Genomic DNA, 20,262 nt, shown 5'->3' with positions numbered 1-20,262 from the left:
GACATGACCCTGGAGAATGCAGTGGCAGGGCACAGCTGTTAGCAAGCTAGATAGCTAGTTTTGGTGTTGTGCTGGTTCCTATAGGGATCCCTGTGTCTAGGCTGAGGGGTTGGGGAGGGAAATGGTGTCCACCAGCTCCTCTGTTCTTGAGAAGTCTCCTAAGGACCACTGTTTCTCCAGTACATTCTCTGAGATTAGTAAACAAGTCACCCTCATGTAAACTCCTGGTGTTTTTCAGACTGCTTCTATGCTGTATGTCCTTGGGGATATTTGTTGTGCTGTTTCTTTTAGGGTAGGGACTCAGTTCCCTATTGCCCTCCCTCCAGGCTCTTCCAGAGTGAAACAGGTTGATTTTTGAAGTTCCAGGTGTTAAGCTCTGTGATTGTAAGAACTTGAGAAATTTTGCCCCTCTGGTTTTCAAAGCCAAATGTTACAGGGATTCTCTGGGCCTGGAGTGCCTGTTGTGGGGGTCTGTTTCTTTCCAATCCCTGTACCCATGGTGTCCCTCCCTTTCCATGAACAATCCATTAGGTCTCTTGAGGTCCTGACCATGTCTCTGTCCTTCCTATCTTTGATGTGTCCTCTTCTCTGCGTTTAGCTGTGAAAAGTCTGTTCTGCCAGACTTCTGGTAGTTTCTCGGTTATTTACACTCATGTGGGTATTATCTGGTTTGTATCTCTGGGGACAAGGTGAGTTTACAGTTCTCCTCCTGCACCATCTTCTCCAAAATTCTCTGTTCCATAATTGACCCTTTCTATGTACCTCATAAAGGAGGCCCAAGACAAATCATTTTAAAGTGTATGAAGACGATTCTTATGTAAAATTCTTGAGATTCATGTAGTTTGGTAATATGGGAAGGATAAGAAGTAGATAATTACAGGTTTTCTTTAAACTGGCTAAAGCTGTTCTTGGTTCCAAAATGTGGAGGTTGTGGGGCCAGCATGCATTACTCCACAGGGAAGCCCTCAGTATGTTTACAGGGTGTGGAGTGGGTCACGTTATGTCTATCATTGGCATTCCGTTGGCCCCTTCCTCCAAAAATATTAAAATATTGTATACTTCATCTAGCTCTTAGAGTTCTTAACAGATGAGTTGATCCTGACACAAGTTATACCATCATAGTGGGAAGCTTAAAAATACATTTTTAATAATGTTTTGTAAGTTTACCAGAAGAATACATTAAAAATTACAATTCTATAATAGTTATAGGAGTATTTGAATATGTCAGGAAGATCTGTGAATAAGGAATAAAGAAGTGAATAGTGAATTGAAAAAGAAAATAATGGTTAATGAATATATTAATCAGTATTCTGTGCTTGAAGCGTCTGCCTTCAGCTCAGGTCATGATCCCAGGGTCCTGGGATCCAGCCCCACGTTGGGCTCCCTGCTCAGCAGGTAGCCTGCTTCTCCCTCTCCCTTTGCCCCTCCCCCTGCTTGTGCCCTCTCTCTCTGTCAAATAAATAAATAAAATCTTTATTAAAAAACATCTACTCCCTTAACACAGCATTAGCTACAGTCATCATGTTGTAGGTTATATCCCTAGTACTTATCAACGGAAGTTTGAACCTCCCTCTCCTTGCCCTTCCCCATACCCTCGAGTAGTCTGATGTCTTTTTCTATGAGTTTGTTTAGGTTTTACATATAAGTGAGATCAGATAGTATTTGTGTTTCTCAGTTTGCGTTATTTTACTTAGCACGATGCCTGCCGTCGAGGCCCATCCATGTTGTAGGAAACAGTAAGATTTCCTGGCAAACATGTTTCTAGTGCAACTCCCAGGGTCTTGGAATGAAAAGTGCAAGTGAGGTGAGCTGAAGCTTAAGCTTTCTTAGCTCCACGGTAAGTGGGCTTCTGGTGGTTGTAATGGGGCAGGTGTGTGAAGATCAGGCGGGGCCCTGAACGCCTTTATAAGAACTTGCTTTTTCTGTTGAGATGAAACAGCGTTGAATGTTTTGAGCAGAGGAAAGAGGTGGTTCTTGTGGTAGGCCTATTAATATTCCTTCTCCCAAAGATGTCCATGTCTTAATCCTTGGAACCTGTGAATATGTTACCTTCCATTGTAAAAGAAACTTTGGAGATACGGTTAAGGATCCTGGCGTAGGATGAATATCCTGGATTATACAGGTAGGCCCACTGTGATCACAGGGGTTCTCATAAGAGGGAGGCAGGAGAATCAGACAAGGTGATGTGCCCATAGAAGTGGAGGTCAGAGTGATGTGGCCATGAGGCAAGGAATGGGTTCTCCCTGAGAGCTTTTAGGAGGAACTCAGTCCTGATTAAACACCTTGATTTTAGCCTTGTGAGCTCTGCTTTCAGACTTCTGACTTCTAGAATAATAAGACGACACACTTGTGTTGTTTTAAGCAACTGAGTTTGTGATGATTTGCTGGAGCCGCCATAGGAAACTAATATAATTGTAAAAGGATCACTCTGGTTGCTCTACTGCAAGTAGATTATAGGGGCAGGGGTGGAAGCTGGGAGAGCCCAGGGGAGGCTACTGCAGTAGCTGGAGGAGAGAGGAGGGGCGATTTAGACCAGAGTATGGATTGGTGGGTCAGGAAGGGAGTGTGAGAAATGGTCAGATTTCTTTTTAGCCTGAAGTTCTGGCTCCATTGTATCTCTTTTAAAGTATGTTATCTGAATGCTTCACTAATATATAAACAAAGTGAGGTTCCTAATTTTTCTTTTGGTTTTTTTCACATGTGGTCCACTATTTTGCTAGAAGGGACAGTGGAGGAAAAACTGGAGATGTCCTCTTGAAAAGTCCATATCTTTTCTTAGGTGGCAGACCACCCCTACCAAATTCCTTTTCTTTTCAGTAAATGACTTGGATAAGGTGTTTGGCAAAACACCCTATCGTACAGCCCAGTGTGTATCTAGCTGCATAAATTCCCTTCAGAGCTGCTTGAGACAGGTGGTGATGCCTTTTCACTACCTATCTGGACCTGACTTTCTTTTTCTCTCGTTTCCATGACTTCTGGGCCTCTCCTCTGCTTTCTTACTATGTGGGTATCTGTGGACATGTTCACTCTTCAAAGGATATCGCTGTCTTGTTTGTTTTTCCTTCACTACAGCCTTGCTCAAAGGAGCTCAATAAATATTTCTGGAATAAATCACTTTGCCTTGGCTCCAGCAGATTTTAATTGCCACATGGATTCAGGGGTCTGAGGCACAGAAACCAATATGTACTAAGGAAACCCAATTTATAAGCCTCAGTCATCTCTAAATAACGAATGTAAGCTTTGAAAAACACGGCTTCCTGTGCAACCCCTGAGATATCAGAGAAGAAGCATCTTCAGATTTCCTTACCCCGTGTCTTTATCTTCTACCTGGGGTTCTTTCCTCTCACTTGGTGACAGGTTTGCTTGCTTTCCCTTGGATGGCCAGAAAGTGTCTCACGGTGGAAAATTAAATGTCCTCCAGCTTCTTCTAGGCTCTTGTGATTCTTGGGGGTAGATCCTGATTTAATTTTTCTTTTTGAAAGGGGATGCTGTAGGAAGATACAGCTATTTTTCATCTTTACAGAAAACACTCTGATCCTGGCCCAGTCCGTAAAAATGCATTTTTTGCTATACACAATCAAATTATAAAAGAATGGAAATAAAAACCATCAGTCTCCATCAGTCTAGCACTGGGCCCATATGAGAAAGGGCGCAAAGAAAGCAGTAAGTTTTGAACGGGGGTTTGGGAGAGTACTCTCAGCAAGGACTGCCCAAAGTATCCACGAAGAGGGTAGACAGGTTCTCTAGGACAGCCTCCACCAGGAAGCAGAGAGAAGCCTAGAAGCCGTGGAATGTGAGAGGTCACAGGGCTGCAAGGTTAACTGGGAGGGAGTGTGTGTTTGAAGTATACCCTGGAGCATGGCGTTCAATGACAAAGTCCTCTTTTTCCTCTCCTTGACAGTACCATGGGCCATCTCTTTATACCCAGAATCTCTGCCAAACTGCCTTTAAGAGAAAGGCAGCTCACTGTTTGAAATCTGATTTACTGCGTAATCTTGTGAGGCCTTTATTTTCCTGATTTGTAAAATGGAACCAACAGTAGCATATACCTGCTGATACCTGGATTGTTTTGAGGAATGATGAAGTAATGTATGCGGCACAGTTCATATCGTATCTAGTTTTTTTTTTTTTTAAAGATTTTATTTATTTATTCGACAGAGATAGAGACAGCCAGCGAGAGAGGGAACACAAGCAGGGGGAGTGGGAGAGGAAGAAGCAGGCTCATAGCGGAGGAGCCTGATGTGGGGCTCGATCCCATAACGCCGGGATCACGCCCTGAGCCGAAGGCAGACGCTTAACCGCTGTGCCACCCAGGCGCCCCCATATCGTATCTAGTTTTTAACCAATGCTCAATACATGTTAGCTGTTATGATTCTCATTATGTTGCAGTAATTCTTAACTCTCTAGTTGTGGAATCTATACTTACAGAAAGCAGTATGCCAGGGATTTATAGGATTTTATCGATGTTTACTTGTAACTTGTGTAATCCCATTCATGTATGGTGGAAAAAGAATGAATTGGTTAAAATGTTTTGTATTTCTGTGTGAAGCTATAGTAAGCCATGGGAGGAATAGAGCTTCCAATAAATCAAATTTTCCGAATATCTGGACCTGATGAGCAAATTGGCTCAGCCAAGAAGAAAACAAACCCAAGGCCTTTTAGTATTTGTTTGAATCCCCTAACTCTGTTTCCAAGCTCTTTTGTGAGGACAAGAATAAAAAAATTTGTGGGAAGATTTTTCTTTTTTGCCCCAATTCTCTTTAGTTTGCTGTTCAAATGTCAGTAAGTCCCAGCAGCTGCAGGTCACTGCTGGGTTTCAATAGGAAACCCCGATTTAGGACACATATTTTTCAATTGTATCAGAATGTGCTTTTGGAGTCAAATCAGGAAATCTTGGAGGGCGGGGAACTCTTTTCTTTAAAGCTCTCCCCACTCATTGTTCTTTCCTCATGTCTTTAATGAATTGCTTTGGCTTCCAACCACAAGACCAGATTGTGAAGAATGAAAGAAAATTCAGAAAGGAAAAAGCTTAAGTTATTGATTTGGCTTCGGGGTATTTTTCTGAGACTTCTGACCCAACCCAAAAAACCAACAACAACCCCAAACGACACTCCATGTTTGGAGACATTCTTCAGCTTTTGGATTGGGACCAACCTTGTTGAGGAAGTACCAGTTCCTGTCAGCAGGATTTATACAGAGCCCCCAAATTTTTTGTGGTGCTTCATTGTTTCATGGTTTTGGGGATCGAAAGCCAATTGCCTGAAGACTGTCTCCCAAACCACATTTGGTGAAGGACACAATGCTCTGGAGTTAATTGAAGAAAGACAGTTGTGTTCATTAATTAGGAATTTGTAGTTGCTGTGATCACTTATGGGTCAAATGGAAGCCTTCTAACTCTTTCTCCTTACTCTTGGTCTTTTAACAGAGCTATTGCTCTCACCAACTAGTCTTAAATATTAAGGTGTTAGGAGTTGTTCATAGACAAACTAAGAGAAAAAAAGGCATAAATGCCTGCTGGTAGCAGAAGCTGAATCTTGTCTAAGTTATTATGGTATGAGGGAGAAGAGCCCAGATTAGGGGTTGGGTGTTGCCCCCAACAACCTGGGGAAGAATCAATGGGTATTTGTCAGTTTCCACTAAGAATATTCAGAAAATTACTTCAGATCCTTTTGACAAATAATAATACAAGCAGCTTTAAGACTGACTATTCAAGCTTGGGTGATTTCTTTTTTCACCTATTTGCTATTTTTTTTAAGAAAATAGTTTTTTTGGTTATTTTTCTGTTTGCAAAGTGCTTTCCATATATTTTCTTATATGATGATGTCAACACAAAGTGGCATCATTTTTCTGAGGAACCACAGAGAAGGAGAGGTCATGAGTTAAAATGTGCTCACACACATAGTTGGTAGAAGGAAGATCTCAGGCCTCTGGCTTAAAGATCCAGGCCTCCTCCTCTTGTATGAGTGCTCTGTCATCAAACTCTCATTTTTATGGGTCCCAAAGGTCTTGGTAACAAAGAACAACATCTCAACTGAGGTTAAAAATTTCCAGCAGGGCTGTGTTTTGTCTCTCCCATCTTTCAAACTTGTGTTTTAGTGATTGGATAACAATTGGATTTTTTAAAAACTTTTTAATAAAGACTTTATTGATTTGAGAGCGAGAGAGTGAAAGACAGCAGGAGCAGGAGGAGGGGCAAAGGGAGAGGGAGAAGCAGGCTCTCTGCTGAGCAGGGAGTCCCAAAGATGCTGGGCTGGATCCCAGGACCCTGAGATCTTGACCTGAGCTGAAGTCAGATGCTTTTTTTTTTTTTTAAGATTTTATTTATTTATTTGAGAGAGAGAGAGAGAGACAGCCAGCAAGAGAGGGAACACAAGCAGGGGGAGTGGGAGAGGAAGAAGCAGGTTCCCAGCAGAGGAGCCCGATGTCGATCCCAAGACTATGGGATCACGCCCTGAGCCGAAGGCAGACGCTTAATGACTGAGCCACCCAGGCGCCCCTGAAGTCAGATGCTTAACCAACTGAGCCATCCAGGTGCCCCAACACTTGGATGTTCTTAATGCATCTCGTCCTTCCAAATGGAAAGACAAGCATATGTACATACATAGGTTTCAGATAATAAAACCATATCCACTTATCAGCTGCCCAGTCAGATAATTATTGTAGGGAGGGATAGGGTAGACAACAGGCATTTATCCTGAAACTAAGATTACTCTTTTGGTAAATGTTTCCAAACATTTAACTGATTTATAAATGACCACTTCATAAAATAAATAAGGTATCCTTATTTAGTTGCCTTGGCTAAGGTAACAGGAAGCATATGGCTCAAAGATAAGCATTCTATGAGTGCTTTATTGATCTTTTATTTGATTGAGACAGGCATCAAATTATACTGGCTTTTGAGTTTCAGAAAGTAAAGGCTACTTCCATTATCCTATATGAAGGAGGACTTTATGGGTTTAATTACCTATTTTTTACCATACCTATTTTTCTATATTCTGGAGCAGATTCAAAATAAGTGTCTAAGATAATTCTGCCTCTGCTAATGGCTCTTCTCCTCGCTTGCTGAAATGATGAAGGATAGCTTCCTATTTAGGTAAATGTCTTTGTTAGGCTCCTCAGCTGTCACAAGAGAATGTTAACACTATTACCAGCTTGATTTTCTGTCCCAAGAATCTGTACTCAGCTAGCAACACAGCATAGCAGTTCTTTAGGTATTTTTCAGGAATTCCAATCTGAATCTCAGTCATTTAGCATTTAGCACAAGTGCAGTTGAGAGAAATAATAATTAGGATGATTTCTAAAAGGACATGCAATTTATTTATTTTTCTAAATATCCTAAAATACATTCCTGAATTTAATCAGCTCAGTAGAGACTGAACATGAGACCCTAGCGTTGGGCCCTCTGAATTGTGTTTGGAATGACATCCCTAGAATTGTTACAAAACACAGCTCTTAAAAACTCATTTTATGTGCTTTGTATCAAACAATGACTTCTTTATGAGGATTTCTTAGAGAAATTATTGTTTGAGCCAAGAACTAATACATAATTGTACTTTTCCTGAGAAACTGGTTTATTTTTGCCATACAGGCTGTGAAATAAATGGAAATAGACAAGCCTTTCCTTTTTCTGTAGAATTTGTGGCTCACTTAGAACGAGTATGTAGGTGATCATGTCAGGTAGTTTTATTTTCATTGTTGACTACAGTTGATCATCATCCTTGCTTCTATATCTTCTTTAACTCCATTTTTAAAATATTTAAACTATCTCCCTGTTGTACATTCCTGAGTCGTTTCGGAAATGATCTTGTATGTTAACACTCTCACATGTCTGAAAGTGTTCTTATTGCCCCTTCACACTTGATGGATTATTTGGCTGCATATGGAATTCTGAGATCAAACATACTTTTCCTTGAAACTAGAAGGCATCACTTCAGTGTCTTCGATGATCCTTTTTGCTGATGAGAAATTTCATGTTAGTCCAATTCTCAGGTCTCTAGGGCTAACGATATTTTTTTCCTCTTCTGGAATTTAAAAATATTTCGGATTGTATTTGGAGCTCAAAATTTTGTGGAGATCTGTGGGTCCATTTTCATTCATTCTGATTGGCACTTGGTGGCTTTTTCACTTTGAAGAGTTAGGTCTTACTCTGGTGCAGGGAAATTTTCTTCTGTTTACTTGATTATTTCTACTTATCCATTGTTTACGTTCCCTTCTAAGTGTTCCTTTCACGTCTTCCTCCTCTTTGTCATTTTGCTATGTATTTTAAGAGCTTTCTTCAATTTTATTTTTCATTCTGTCTATCCTACCTGTTTTTCCATTAGTAGTTTTAATTTTTAGGAACTCTTTCTTGTTCTGTTATCTTTGTTCCTATTAGCTTGTTCTTGCTTCATGGAAGCCATGTCTTCTTGAATATCTTCAAGGTACTAATTAGCATAAAAACTCTTTCACCCATCCATTTTCAGCATTATCTCTTCCTCTTACATCCTTCTCTTTTGTGCTATTGATTTTTCTCAGACATCTGGTGACTTAGAGTTGTTGGTTTGAGTTTACATAGGAGGGCAATTGTAAAGGTCTTTACCCTGGCCAGCCCTCTCCTTTAAATTGGAAGGCTGGTGATGTAGTCAGCCCCACAGGGAGGTTTTTCTGTGTATCTTAGTTTTTTCTGGCTGCTATAGCAGCATACCATAAACTGGGTGGCTTATAAACAACAGAAATTTATTTATCACAGTCTGGAAATTAGGAAGTCCAAGATTAAGGAGTCAATGCATTCGTTGTCTGGTGAGAGCCTGCTTCCTGGTTCACAGATGGCTGTCTTCTTGATGTATCCTCACATGATGCAAGGGGCAAGGGACTCTCTGGGGCCTCTTTTATAAGGGCACTAATCCCACTCATGAGGGCTCTACCCTCATAACCTAATCACCTCCCAAAGGCCCTCAAATATTATCTCACTGGGAATGTTCCAACACAGAAATTTGGGGGGGCCATAAACATTCAGTCTATAGTCTGGCAAATCCCACAGCTGCATCTGTAAGGCAGGGTTTGCTAGGACCGAGTCTCCCGTAGCTGATGTGGAAGTTCAGAGCTGCTTCTCTCTTCGATTTGAACACCCACTCTTGGTTTCCTCCCCAGGCATGTTGCCTAATCTCTTCAATGAGCAAGGGTAGGAGGATATGGGGGCCCACCTAGCTCAATTTTTCTTTAATTATTCTGGTGACGCTCCAAAACTGGAATGCACAGATACTTTATCTTCCAAGCCAAGACACTTTGAAAGCGGAAAGTTATTTTGCCAAGACAATAGGCATAAACTGGGACTGTCACTCTATAACACATTTTCTTTTTTTCTTTTTTTTTTTTTAAAGATTTTATTTATTTATTTGACAGAGATAGAGACAGCCAGCGAGAGAGGGAACACAAGCAGGGGGAGTGGGAGAGGAAGAAGCAGGCTCATAGCGGAGGAGCCTGATGTGGGGCTCGATCCCATAACGCCGGGATCACGCCCTGAGCCGAAGGCAGACGCTTTAACCGCTGTGCCACCCAGGCGCCCCATCTATAACACATTTTCAACCTTTGTATTTATTGACTGAATTTGGAACTTCTCTGGGGCTTCACTGATAATTTTTAAAATCTATGAACCTCTGCTAGCCTTCACTCTTGTTTTTCAGCACTGTTATATTTTTATTCTTTTAAAAAACATATTGCTGATCTTTCAGTGAGATCTGGTGGGAAGGGGGGTAGAAGGACCTAACTAGTTTGCTATCTTGAACTGGAAGCTCTTGGAACTTCACTTTAAACATATGCTGGCTCACTATATTTTGTACATTCTTGTGTATCACTTTACTCCTTTTTGGAAGCACGCAAATTCAGTGATAACGATTATGTAGCAGTGAGCTTACCCTAGTAAATCCTAAATGTCCTGGTGGGTACTTTTCTTTCAGTACTCTCACAGCTGGATGGGTCCTGCAATGCCTATGAAATTTTGGGCATTACATCATTGAACCTCTGAGCAATTCTCAGTGGGAGTTGTTCATGGAGGATTCATTTAGCTTCCTTTTCTTACAGGATGTGACTTATTGCCAGGAGGGGTTTCTATCCCTTCACCCACTGTCCGAGCACATGTAAGAATGTCAGCTTTTGGTCTAGCCTAGTTAGGTTAAAAGCAGAAAACTGTAGGGATATAGAACCAAAGCCAGAATTTTGCAGAGCTTAGTGAAGGGATAGAAAAATATGCCAGAGTTTATTTATAAAGACTCAGTTTAGAAAGACTGTACCTATTGGAAGTACAGAGCAAAGATAAAGATTTAATAATGATTTAGAAGACAAAAGAGGACTTTCCTGTCCCTAACAAAGTCTCATGGGACAAGAGCAATGTGGATACCCTGAAGAACATCCAAATACTCCTAGCTGAGAAATTACTCTTCTGGCCACTTTGGGAAAGGGTTATTCTCAGTTCTTGGAGAGGGTGGTTACACTGGACAGGAATCAAGATTCTGGTGTTTAGAGTTAGTAAAACTAGCTGCAGAATTGTAGAATTCTGTCCCTGGATGTGCTCCATATAAATATGAACTTTAAAAATGATCATCATCTGAATGTGTATGATGTAAACTAAAGGCAATTAATATAAAATTAGCATGTCTCAGTTTTGACTTAGAGCTAAAGTTAATCTTTAAGTTATAAGCAGGATCCCAGATGGGCCAGGTTAACCTTTGCCCTGCAGAAGAGAGCCCCAACCTTCACCCTCCCAATAATATTTGTTGTTTTCCTGTCAGCAGTTTTACTATGCCTGCGTTACTGTAGGGATGTTTAAACAAATCATCTAAGCTTTTTAAGCTTTAAGAACCCTCACCCTCCAAAATACCATTTTGGGCTTTGCTATTTTTGCTCTTTGTTAGGGAACCAGTAAGAAGGGGAGGATGGTGCCTTTCTAGCCAGTGTTTGAAATGTTTCCTTCAGGGGATGGTTGGTTAGGAGGTTGCCTCCTGGTGAGTTCTGGATTTCAGAGTTATATATGTTAGGGGCAAGCCCGCTCAGTGTGGTCAGTTGTGGACATCAATCCAATATTGTTCTTACCAGAAATTAGTTGAGCTAGTCTTGAAAACAGGAACAGTCACAGAGAACTAACTTCATTACACAGGTAAAAAGAAAGCCATGTAGGTGGATGTCAAACAGACAAACATTCCACAGAAGTTAGAGACTCAACCATAAGCAAAGACGGGGTGTCGTTTATCAGCAGCAGTTCTCAGAGGTGAACACAACATCATACTTGAGACTTGAACCAGAGACTGTAGAGACATTTACACTCCTCTTGGACTTTTGGGAAAAAGTAGTCACTTCTTACAAATCATGGTGCCTGGTGTTTGGAGGATGGCGGTGGTGATAAAATATATTCCTTTCTCCCTGCCCCTCCTCTTCATCTCCCTCTTCTTTGTCCTCTCACTTCTACTTTCAGCTCTTCTTCTCTTTGCTTTCCCCTTGCTCTTCCTCCCCATCCCTAATATAGGACTCTAAGTTACTTTCCACCCTTCAGTCTTCTTTATCTCTGTGGTTGTACAACATGTACCTTCCCCAAACTCAGACTTTTACCACTATCCCTATACTACTTACCACCCGTCACTTACCCAGGTGGAGAACTGTGGGATTAAGGGAATCCCAGGTGAAATGATGAAGTCATTCACCATGAGTGTTCGACATTGACATCTGGTGATTATTTTGCTGGTCTTCATCCCATAGCTTTCATTATTCCAACATTATCCCTTTGTCAACTCTGAATTCAGTAAAATGGAGGAAGAAGTTGCTACTTTTACTACAAAAATGTGCACTGCTGGTGTTTCTGGGGGCACTGTCTCTTCTTTCCCTCTGCAAATTTTAATTTCTATACATCATAATCTTTGCGTTTGTTGTTCTTTTATTTTGTTATTGTACTGGTGTTTGCATTTGTTTCCAGAAGATATTTTTGAGGCTACTTCCAGCAAAGGGCAAGACTCCATCTCCTGGTGATGTGCAGTGCCTCTCAATATGCCTGGGTTGTTTAGAAATATCACCTTTGCTCATTGACCTGAAGGTCCCTGACCTCACTGCCACTTCAGTATGTTTTGTATTTGGCTATATTGTATTTTGTCACTTTGTAGCCAAAAGAAAAGAAAAGAAAAAATCTCTTCCCAGGGTGCCATTTGACTTTCAGCAGCCTTCTCATTTAGGACCCACTTGGAGTTAAGAGAAAGGGTCTTTGTGGAACTAAAGGGATGTAGAAATTGGAGACACATAATGTTTTGTTTTATGGCTGGCATCAGAATTACAATGAGACACATTTCAGCTTTCCGTTTTGGGACTTTCCAACGCATGTTCCAACACTTAGGCTGGAAAAAACCAATGCCCTTCAGATTTCAAAGGAAAGAATTCTTGCAACCTTGAGACAATCAAAGTAACCTAAGTGATGTTAGTTTAATGAGTTATATGTTTCTTTGTGTCAAAAATTTAATTTCATACCTGATTTCTCTTTCTCTTTAGAAGTGGAACGGATAGTGAAAGCCAATGACCGTGAATATAATGAAAAGTTCCAGTATGCAGTGAGTAAAACATACACAGAGCACACATGCTGGGATGGGATGTACCTTAAGAACACTTGAATTCATGCCTTCTAGAACTTTGACTTCACCAAAAACTTCCTTTGTTTAAACCCATTTTAGTATCAGATTTTAGCAATATTTATACACTTATCTTTGTCCTGCAGTAAGAGTGGTTGGTATGCTCTTTGGTGTAGGAAGAAGATAAAATTTCGTTCTCAAGAATTGATGCTTAGTTCATTGTGGTGCTGATTTGGCCACTAGAATACATAGGAAAATATAAACATGGGCCTCTATGGTAATACTTGGTGATAGAAGTGGTGGTATTGACTGATGGGTGATAAATAGCTTTGGGGGATTTTCTGTGAGTAACTCAGGCTGAATGTGGAAAAGTACAGTAGGACAAAGTTCCCAGGTCCTGAATGATTGTGTTTATCAAATGAGGAGTGAGAATGATTAGTGAAAATGTATGGGCTTTGCGTTTATACTGAACTACTTTTTAAAAAATGTTTAATGAGGATTTTTTTCATTTACATTAGAAATATTTATTGTCTATTAAGTGACTGGCACTGTTCTAGGAACTTGGGATACATTGATGAACAACTTCATGAATTACATGATGGGCCCTCATAAAGATATTTTCATCTTTCTATGACTCAACCTAAGTTGCTATATGGAGTCTTTTATAGGCTCTAAGAAAGATAACTGATAGAATTGATTTTGTGGGTGACATTCGACTTATAAGACCTGCTATAAGATTGAGTACACGGGCACATTTCATGAAAGTCTGAATTCAGAGATGGTTTTGATAACTATGAAAGCAGGGTAAACATTGACAGGATGCAGTTAGGCACTAGCTAGAGGACAGAGTTTTGCCCAATGGATAATTTTTAGCATTCTGTTCTTATTGGCAGGTCTTTCCCTTTTATGGAGATGGATGCATTGGGCTATTGTAGTTTGGTATTATTAAGTATTCAACAAAGGTGGCTAACAATTCCTCTTTTCTCATGCTGTGCTAGTCATGTAATTATAATTTGTTCAAAGAAAGTTTTCCTACAAGAATTAGTACACTGGCTCTATGACAGATTTCTCATTATAAAATAATATATTGAAACTCTGATTTTATTTATCAAACTTGTAAGCTTGGTTATCATAAGTCTGCCCTTGAGAGAAGGAATCCTTCTCAGGAGGCTGATGAACATGTTTCTTAACTTGAAAGAATGAGACTAAAATTCCTCACGGTGATTAATGCCACTCTGTGTGGCTTCTGGTTTTTTGGCCCCTCTGATCATCACCAGACTTGGCCCCATGCCTTTCTATCCATTCTACAGCTAGTCCTTTAACTGTAGAGGATGACCCTTGAAAGCCTTGACCATCAAACTCCAAATAAGAGGACTAGATACGTGTATATTTTAAGACCTTGGGGAAAACAGTAGTAAGTAATCTGCTGTGGGATAATTATGCATTTAAGTATTTGGCTGTGTTTACTTGTTTTCCAACGTGTAACAAGTATTTTCATTCTGTGAGTAGAAACTCTATAAGGAGAGCCATGCTTTATTTGCCTTTGTGAGACTATACAGGTTTTTCTGCTTAGGTATTTTTACCTAATTTATGAAATATTAGAGCAGCATGGGAAATGACACCTGTGTGCCCACCACTCAGATTAAATAAATGTTAACAGTTGGCCATGATTGTTTCAGATCTTTTAAAAGTAATAAACCAATGATACAGAGATGGTTTTCTTTTGAGCTCACATGATATTGAACAAAAGCACACAGATCTGTGGCTGCAGCTGTGTTTTCTCTTGAGCTTCGTAGCAACAAAACAGTAGAACAGTATTCCATGGCTATAGCAGATCAAATAACGCAGTTCGGTCTCTAAGTGTGAAAACCTTTCAAGGAAAGAACAAAACTCATTATGAGCTGACAAAACCAAGAAGGACAAGAGTTGAGAAAGTCAGGCTGCAGAGCAGAGGGGCCACAGGTATCCCTGGTTTATTGATCACTGCTGTGGCTCAGAGAGGATGAGGCAGGCCTCCCTAACTGGGCATGGGTCCCCAATAGACACAGCTGATACTGTCTTGATTTGGGAACTCCCAACTAGATGCCTGGCCATACGGTGAACTGTGGGGCCATTCTCAGCCCTGGTTTACTCAGCTGCAAGTTGGGGATGATACAAGTACTAATTTCATCGAGTTATTGTAAGGATTAAAGTAGAGTAACACACAATAACCCAATGAGCCAGTCTGTGTAGAGATGGGATTTGAATCTATGTCTGATTTTAAAGCTTTTAAACCACTTGCTATATGGAATATGTTTGTAAGGTGGAAGCCCGGGGCCTCTCGCTCAACCTTGCCCAGCTTTAAAGGGTATTACCCCAAACGGAAGTAGATTTGAGGGGACCTCAATAGAACTTAGGGAGAATGCTTATAATTGAAAAAGCAATATTCTCACTTTAACGCTAAAAAGGAGTGGAAATAAACTGAAACTTTTTATGAAAAGGATAAAAGGAGAACTGGTGAAGTCCCCCCAGATGTAGTGGAAGAGTGTTTTGGGTTAAAATAGACCATAGTTTTGAATCCTTTCTCTCATTTGCTAACTTGTGATCTCAGTTTGTGTCTGAACGTCAGTTATTTCATCTATGAAATAGGGAATTTCTTCATAGGACCATTTATTAAAGATTAAATGAGATAATTTATATAAAATATTTGATAATAGTGAGACTAGCAAATATACATGCATATCTCCTACAGTGTACCCGGCCCTGTGCTCAACATTTTATATGGATTTTTCTCTTAAAACAAACATGGTGGTGGACAAGTAGTCACAATAAATTATTGATTCCCTAGAAAGCATTGGATAGAGTAAGATAGCAATAATAGGAATGTTAGGAAGATAGTGAAAAATTAGCTAAAGTTCCATAAGCTGTTTTTGTTGTAAGTATCATGCCAAAAAATGAGCAGATCTGTGATACTGAAGGTGTTGAAGTTGCTGATGGTGCAATGGTTAGAGAAATAAGACTAATAGCGTCAGTGACTGTGGTCATAGAGAACCCCTCCCTGCCAAATAAGCCACGTGGAAATGAGAATTAATCAAGGAGGTATTTATTGATTACCTACTCTGTGCAAAGCATTTGACGAGGTTAGGAAATTTTCCTGACACTCTCAGCATGGATATTGATGGGTAGATCCATGACTAACGGTGATAATAACAGTAATAAAGATAGTGGTACTAATAATAGCTTACACACCTGTGGTACTTACCATATGAAAAGCACGGCTTGAAGCACTCTACTATAGTGAACTTATTTAACTTCACCATAATTCTATGAATAAGAGCACTTTTATTATCTCACTTCTGTGTGTGAAAAACATTGAGGCGCAGAGATCTCACTCAAGTGACTTGCTGAGGTCGCACAGCTGGATAATGGCTCCCATTCACCTGGAATTCTAATTCAGATTGGCCAGATTTCAAAGTCTGTTTTTCCCTTGATACCATGCTGTTCCTTTGACCAATCCTGAAAAACACCACCAATAAAACAAAGAAAATCTCCCAAGTCTCCTCTCCTTCCCTTGCATACCTACTTATAAAATATTTATACTCTGAGACAGAGGCAGATAAGCGAGATAAAAATTTTTTTACAAACGTGAGGCTAAGAATGACCTTAAATCTTACGCTTAGCATTCGTAAATGAGAACTTGGGAGAAAAATTTACACAAAGCTCAGATAAATGGTGTGATTTCCATTAGCCCTAAGCCTGGCCGAGCAAATGTTTCTCTTTGAAGGCTGAAGGAAGATATTTCAATACCTAGAGAACCTTAATTTATCAACAAAGCCTAAAGCTTCAAGGCACATTATAGGATACAGAACAGGCTTAAAAAAATGATCAAAAGGGCTTTTAAGAGATAAAGGGTTTAGAACATTAACAAAAGACAAGGTTAATGATTCTAGGTGAAATTAATTGGTACATTAGACATGATATTGTGAAAACTGGAAGGTAGAAAACATAAAATTATAAGCAGGATTTTGGACTGCCAGATGTGTACAGCAAAGCAGGGTTGGAGAGTGTAGGGAGAGCCAGCCAAGGGCTAGAATTATTATTCTCATTAGAAAGGAGTTCAAAGTTTTCCTGGTTAATAATAGGAATGAATAATGCTAGTAATGAAAACAGTGGTTGTATTAAAATATGTTAATGTTAAAAATGTTAGAAAAATTGTGAAAGTGAGCCAAGCATCCAGACTCATTATCCCTATTAAAAGGAGTTCAAAGTGAATGGTGGAAGTTGTGAAAACAGTTGTAGTTGTATTGAGATGTGTTGATGTCAAAAAATGTCAGGAAAAAGTGTTAGATTAATTATGGCTATTTTCTGATTTTGTTTAAAAATAGAGAAACGATGTTGGAAAACATTGGTTTTCCCACTGGTTCTTCTTTCCCTTTTTTAAATAGGCACAGACACATACCACCCTCACTCCATTCTGTTGAACATCAACAAGATATGAGAAAGGAGATGAACTCCTTTGAGTCATGAGGAAGTTACCCTGCTTCAAACTCAGAAACTTCAGTAAAGCTGCTTGCTTCATATCTGAATGCATTATATGCGCAAACGTAGATAGGAAGTTTCTAAAGCATATTTTTTTGAGCTAAATTGTTGATCCCATTTAGGAAGTGAAAAGGCTTATATAAATTGGTGAAAATGTGACCAAGTAGTTTTTCCTGCTTATAAAGTCTTCCATCCAAAAATAGCAATTCTGATGCTGTGATTTATTCCTAGAATCTTAAAATCTCTTGTCGATATCATGGTTGTGGGATGGAATTTGCTGTTGCCCTTGTGATTTTCTTGCTTGCTAGAACAATGATCATTTGGGTTTTCCGAAGAGTGTTGATTCAGTGGGAAAGCTTGGCCAACTCTCAGCTGTTAGTGCTACAATGACATGACCAAGACGCCCTTCAAAACAAACTTTTTTCTCCCACCCATTTATACAGGGTTTATATGTTTCCACTTCTTTTTTTTTCTTAGAATAGGTGGTTAAGGGGGCAAGAATAGTGTGACCTATAGAGTTGTCAAATCACTGTGTTGTACACCTGAAACTAATGTAACATTGTGGGTCAACTATACTTCAATTAAAAAAAAATGAAATTGAGATGAGCAGGCTATTTTTAGTGGGCCCGAAAGTACATGTCGGAAGGCCGTATCTGCTCAGAAGGGCAGTGTGTTGAATGCTACTGGGATTACTAGGGCAGGGGGTATAGGTTCTGCTCTCTACCTGAGCATATATGCTCTACTCAAGAAGAGAAGACTAGCCCATCAGAACAAACTTGGTAATAGGTAACAAGGAAAGGGTAATGCTAAATCCTAATTGTGTGATGTGGGTTGTAAGTGTTAGGGAAAGTGTTTGAGGAAGTCTTGCCAGAGGAAATGGGAATTGACGTGAGCCTTGTTTGTTTGTACCATCAACATTAGGCAGGGGAGCAATGAGCAAAGTGCTGTAGTTGGACCTAATTGGGGGTGAGGGGTGTGTTGTAGGAAATTATTGTTCGGGTAGGTGAGATCAGATCGTTCAAGAAAATTTGAGTATGAGGTAATAGTGATGAGGGAACAGAAGGCAAGCTGAGGACAAAGCAGAAACTGACACCCCGCACCCCCCCCCCCCATGAAATATAGGCGACATTCCTCAGGCACTCCTGGCTGCCCTAAAGGAAAAAGAAATAGTTAACCTATAGAGACCACAGTCCTGCAAGACTTGAGTCTCCCTCAGTTTACAAATGTCTTAGCAGTCTACAAGAACAAAGCATTTCTATCAATAACCTAGCTTCCGGAAGTAAATGTAAATACAATTGAATGTCTTTGTAACCTGCAGCCCTTGGACAGACACTTGAAGCAGGCAGAGTGTAATGTTCCTCCAGAAGTTTCTTAATGCTAATGCCTTGCTAGAGGGAAAAACAACCTTAACTTGACAATGGCAAGGCCTCCGGTATCCTGTGAATCTTCTTTAACATATGAAAGTATTTTCTCAGCCTCCCTTTTTCCTTACCTCCCCCAACCCCGTAGTATACAATCAGCCACCCCTCACCACCCGGGGCAGCAGCTCTTTCTGCCCACGGGTCCTGTCCCCGTGCTTTCATAAACCGCCATTTTGCACCAAAGATGCCTCAAGAATTCTTTCTTGGTCGTCGGCTCTGGACTTCACCCCACCGAACCTCACCGATATCCCACAACCCATCAATAGGCTTTCAGGAGTTGAGGAGTCGCAAAATGAAAAAGAATTTTATTTGCCTTCCAGATAAAATTGACTTGATATCCAAATGGAGATACCAAGGTAATATGGAATGTAACTGGTGGGCTTATAGCTGTAGAACAGGGGTATCCGTTGGAAGAGGATGCTTAAAGCTAAGAAAAAACTAGAACTCGTTGAAAAGTGATGGCTGAGCTGTGTGGTGTGGGGGGTAGAAACATTTAGTTAGAGGAAGAGGGAGCCCAAGAAGGAGCAGAGAGCAGCAAGACATTGAGAACAAAGGGAGGAGAGTGAAATGAAAGCCAGAGGAAAGGAGCTTCTCAGGAAATGGGGTGGGGGAGGTAGGGAGAGTGGTGGATAAACCATATCTAATGCTAAGTGCTCAGGAGATTAGGAACTAGGGAAAAACATCTTTATTTTATTTTTTTTAAAGATTTTTAAGTTTGAGTATAGTTGCCACACAACGTTACATTAGTCAGGTGTACAACATGGTGAGTCGACAAAGCTGTCTGTTACACTGTGCTCACGACAAGTGTAGTTACTATCTGCCACCTTACAGTGCCATTAACAATACCGCTGACTATATTCCCTGTGCTGTACCTTTTATTCCCATGGCTTCTTTGTTCCTAACTGGAAGCCTGTACCTCCCACTCCCCTTCACCCATTTTGCCCGTCCTTCCCCCATCTTCCCCACAGCCATCACTTTGCTCTCTAGAGGTCTTATTCTGCTTTTGGCTTCTTTATTTCATTTGTTTTGGTTTTTAGATTCCATATATGAGTGCGATCATATGATATTTGTCTTTCTCAGTCTGACTTATTTCGCTTAGCGTAATACCTTCTAGGTCCCTCCATGTTGTTGCAAATGGCAAGATTCTTTTTATGGCTTCATGATATTCAAGTGTATGTGTGTATATGTATGTGTATGTATATCTGTATATCTCACATCCTCCTTATTATTTGTACATGAGTATTTAGGTTGCTTGCATACCTTGGCTATCGTAAATAATGCTGCAATAAATATAAGGGTGCATATATCTTTTTGAATTAGCATTTTTATTTTCTTTGGGTAAATACCTAGTACAAGAATTACTGGATCATACGGTATTTGTTTTTATTTATTTATTTATTTATTTTGAGGAACTTCCATACCGTAAGAAAAACATCTTTATCAGAAGGGAGCAATTAGAGGACCTGAAAAAAATAGTTTTATTATTATTATTTTTTTAAGTTGGAATTTGGAAGTCAAAGGGCAGAAAAAATATGCATAAAAAAGGGCATGGGGTAGAGTCCACTCAATTAAGAATTTGCAGTAAAAAGGAGAGAAGTAGTATAAAAGCTTTCAGGCTCACTGAAAGTAAGTACATTTTTGATGGAATCCTCTCACATATTTTGTCTATCCAAGTCCATGGGAAGGTAAAACTCTATTTTTTTTGGCGGGGGGGAGACTCCTGGGATATCAACGTGCTGGGA

At 40.0% G+C, this 20,262-nt stretch overlaps 1 protein-coding gene across 3 annotated transcripts in view; it reads left to right on the top strand.

Annotated features, from left to right (window-relative positions):
* ATP8B4 (ATPase phospholipid transporting 8B4 (putative)) overlaps nucleotides 1-20,262 on the top strand; it is a 226,417-nt gene that overhangs the window by 22,786 nt on the left and 183,369 nt on the right. For all 3 annotated transcript variants that reach the window (XM_026518454.4, XM_026518456.4, XM_044391066.3), the window contains exon 3: nucleotides 12,505-12,563. In XM_026518454.4, the coding sequence (XP_026374239.2) occupies nucleotides 12,505-12,563 (59 nt within the window). The remainder of the gene's footprint in view (nucleotides 1-12,504; nucleotides 12,564-20,262) is intronic.

The sequence above is a fragment of the Ursus arctos genome, unplaced genomic scaffold (assembly GCF_023065955.2).
Source record: "Ursus arctos isolate Adak ecotype North America unplaced genomic scaffold, UrsArc2.0 scaffold_36, whole genome shotgun sequence".
Taxonomy (NCBI): Eukaryota; Metazoa; Chordata; class Mammalia; order Carnivora; family Ursidae; genus Ursus; species Ursus arctos.
Note: the sequence above shows the minus strand (reverse complement) of the source record. Positions and strands in the feature narration are given on the sequence as shown.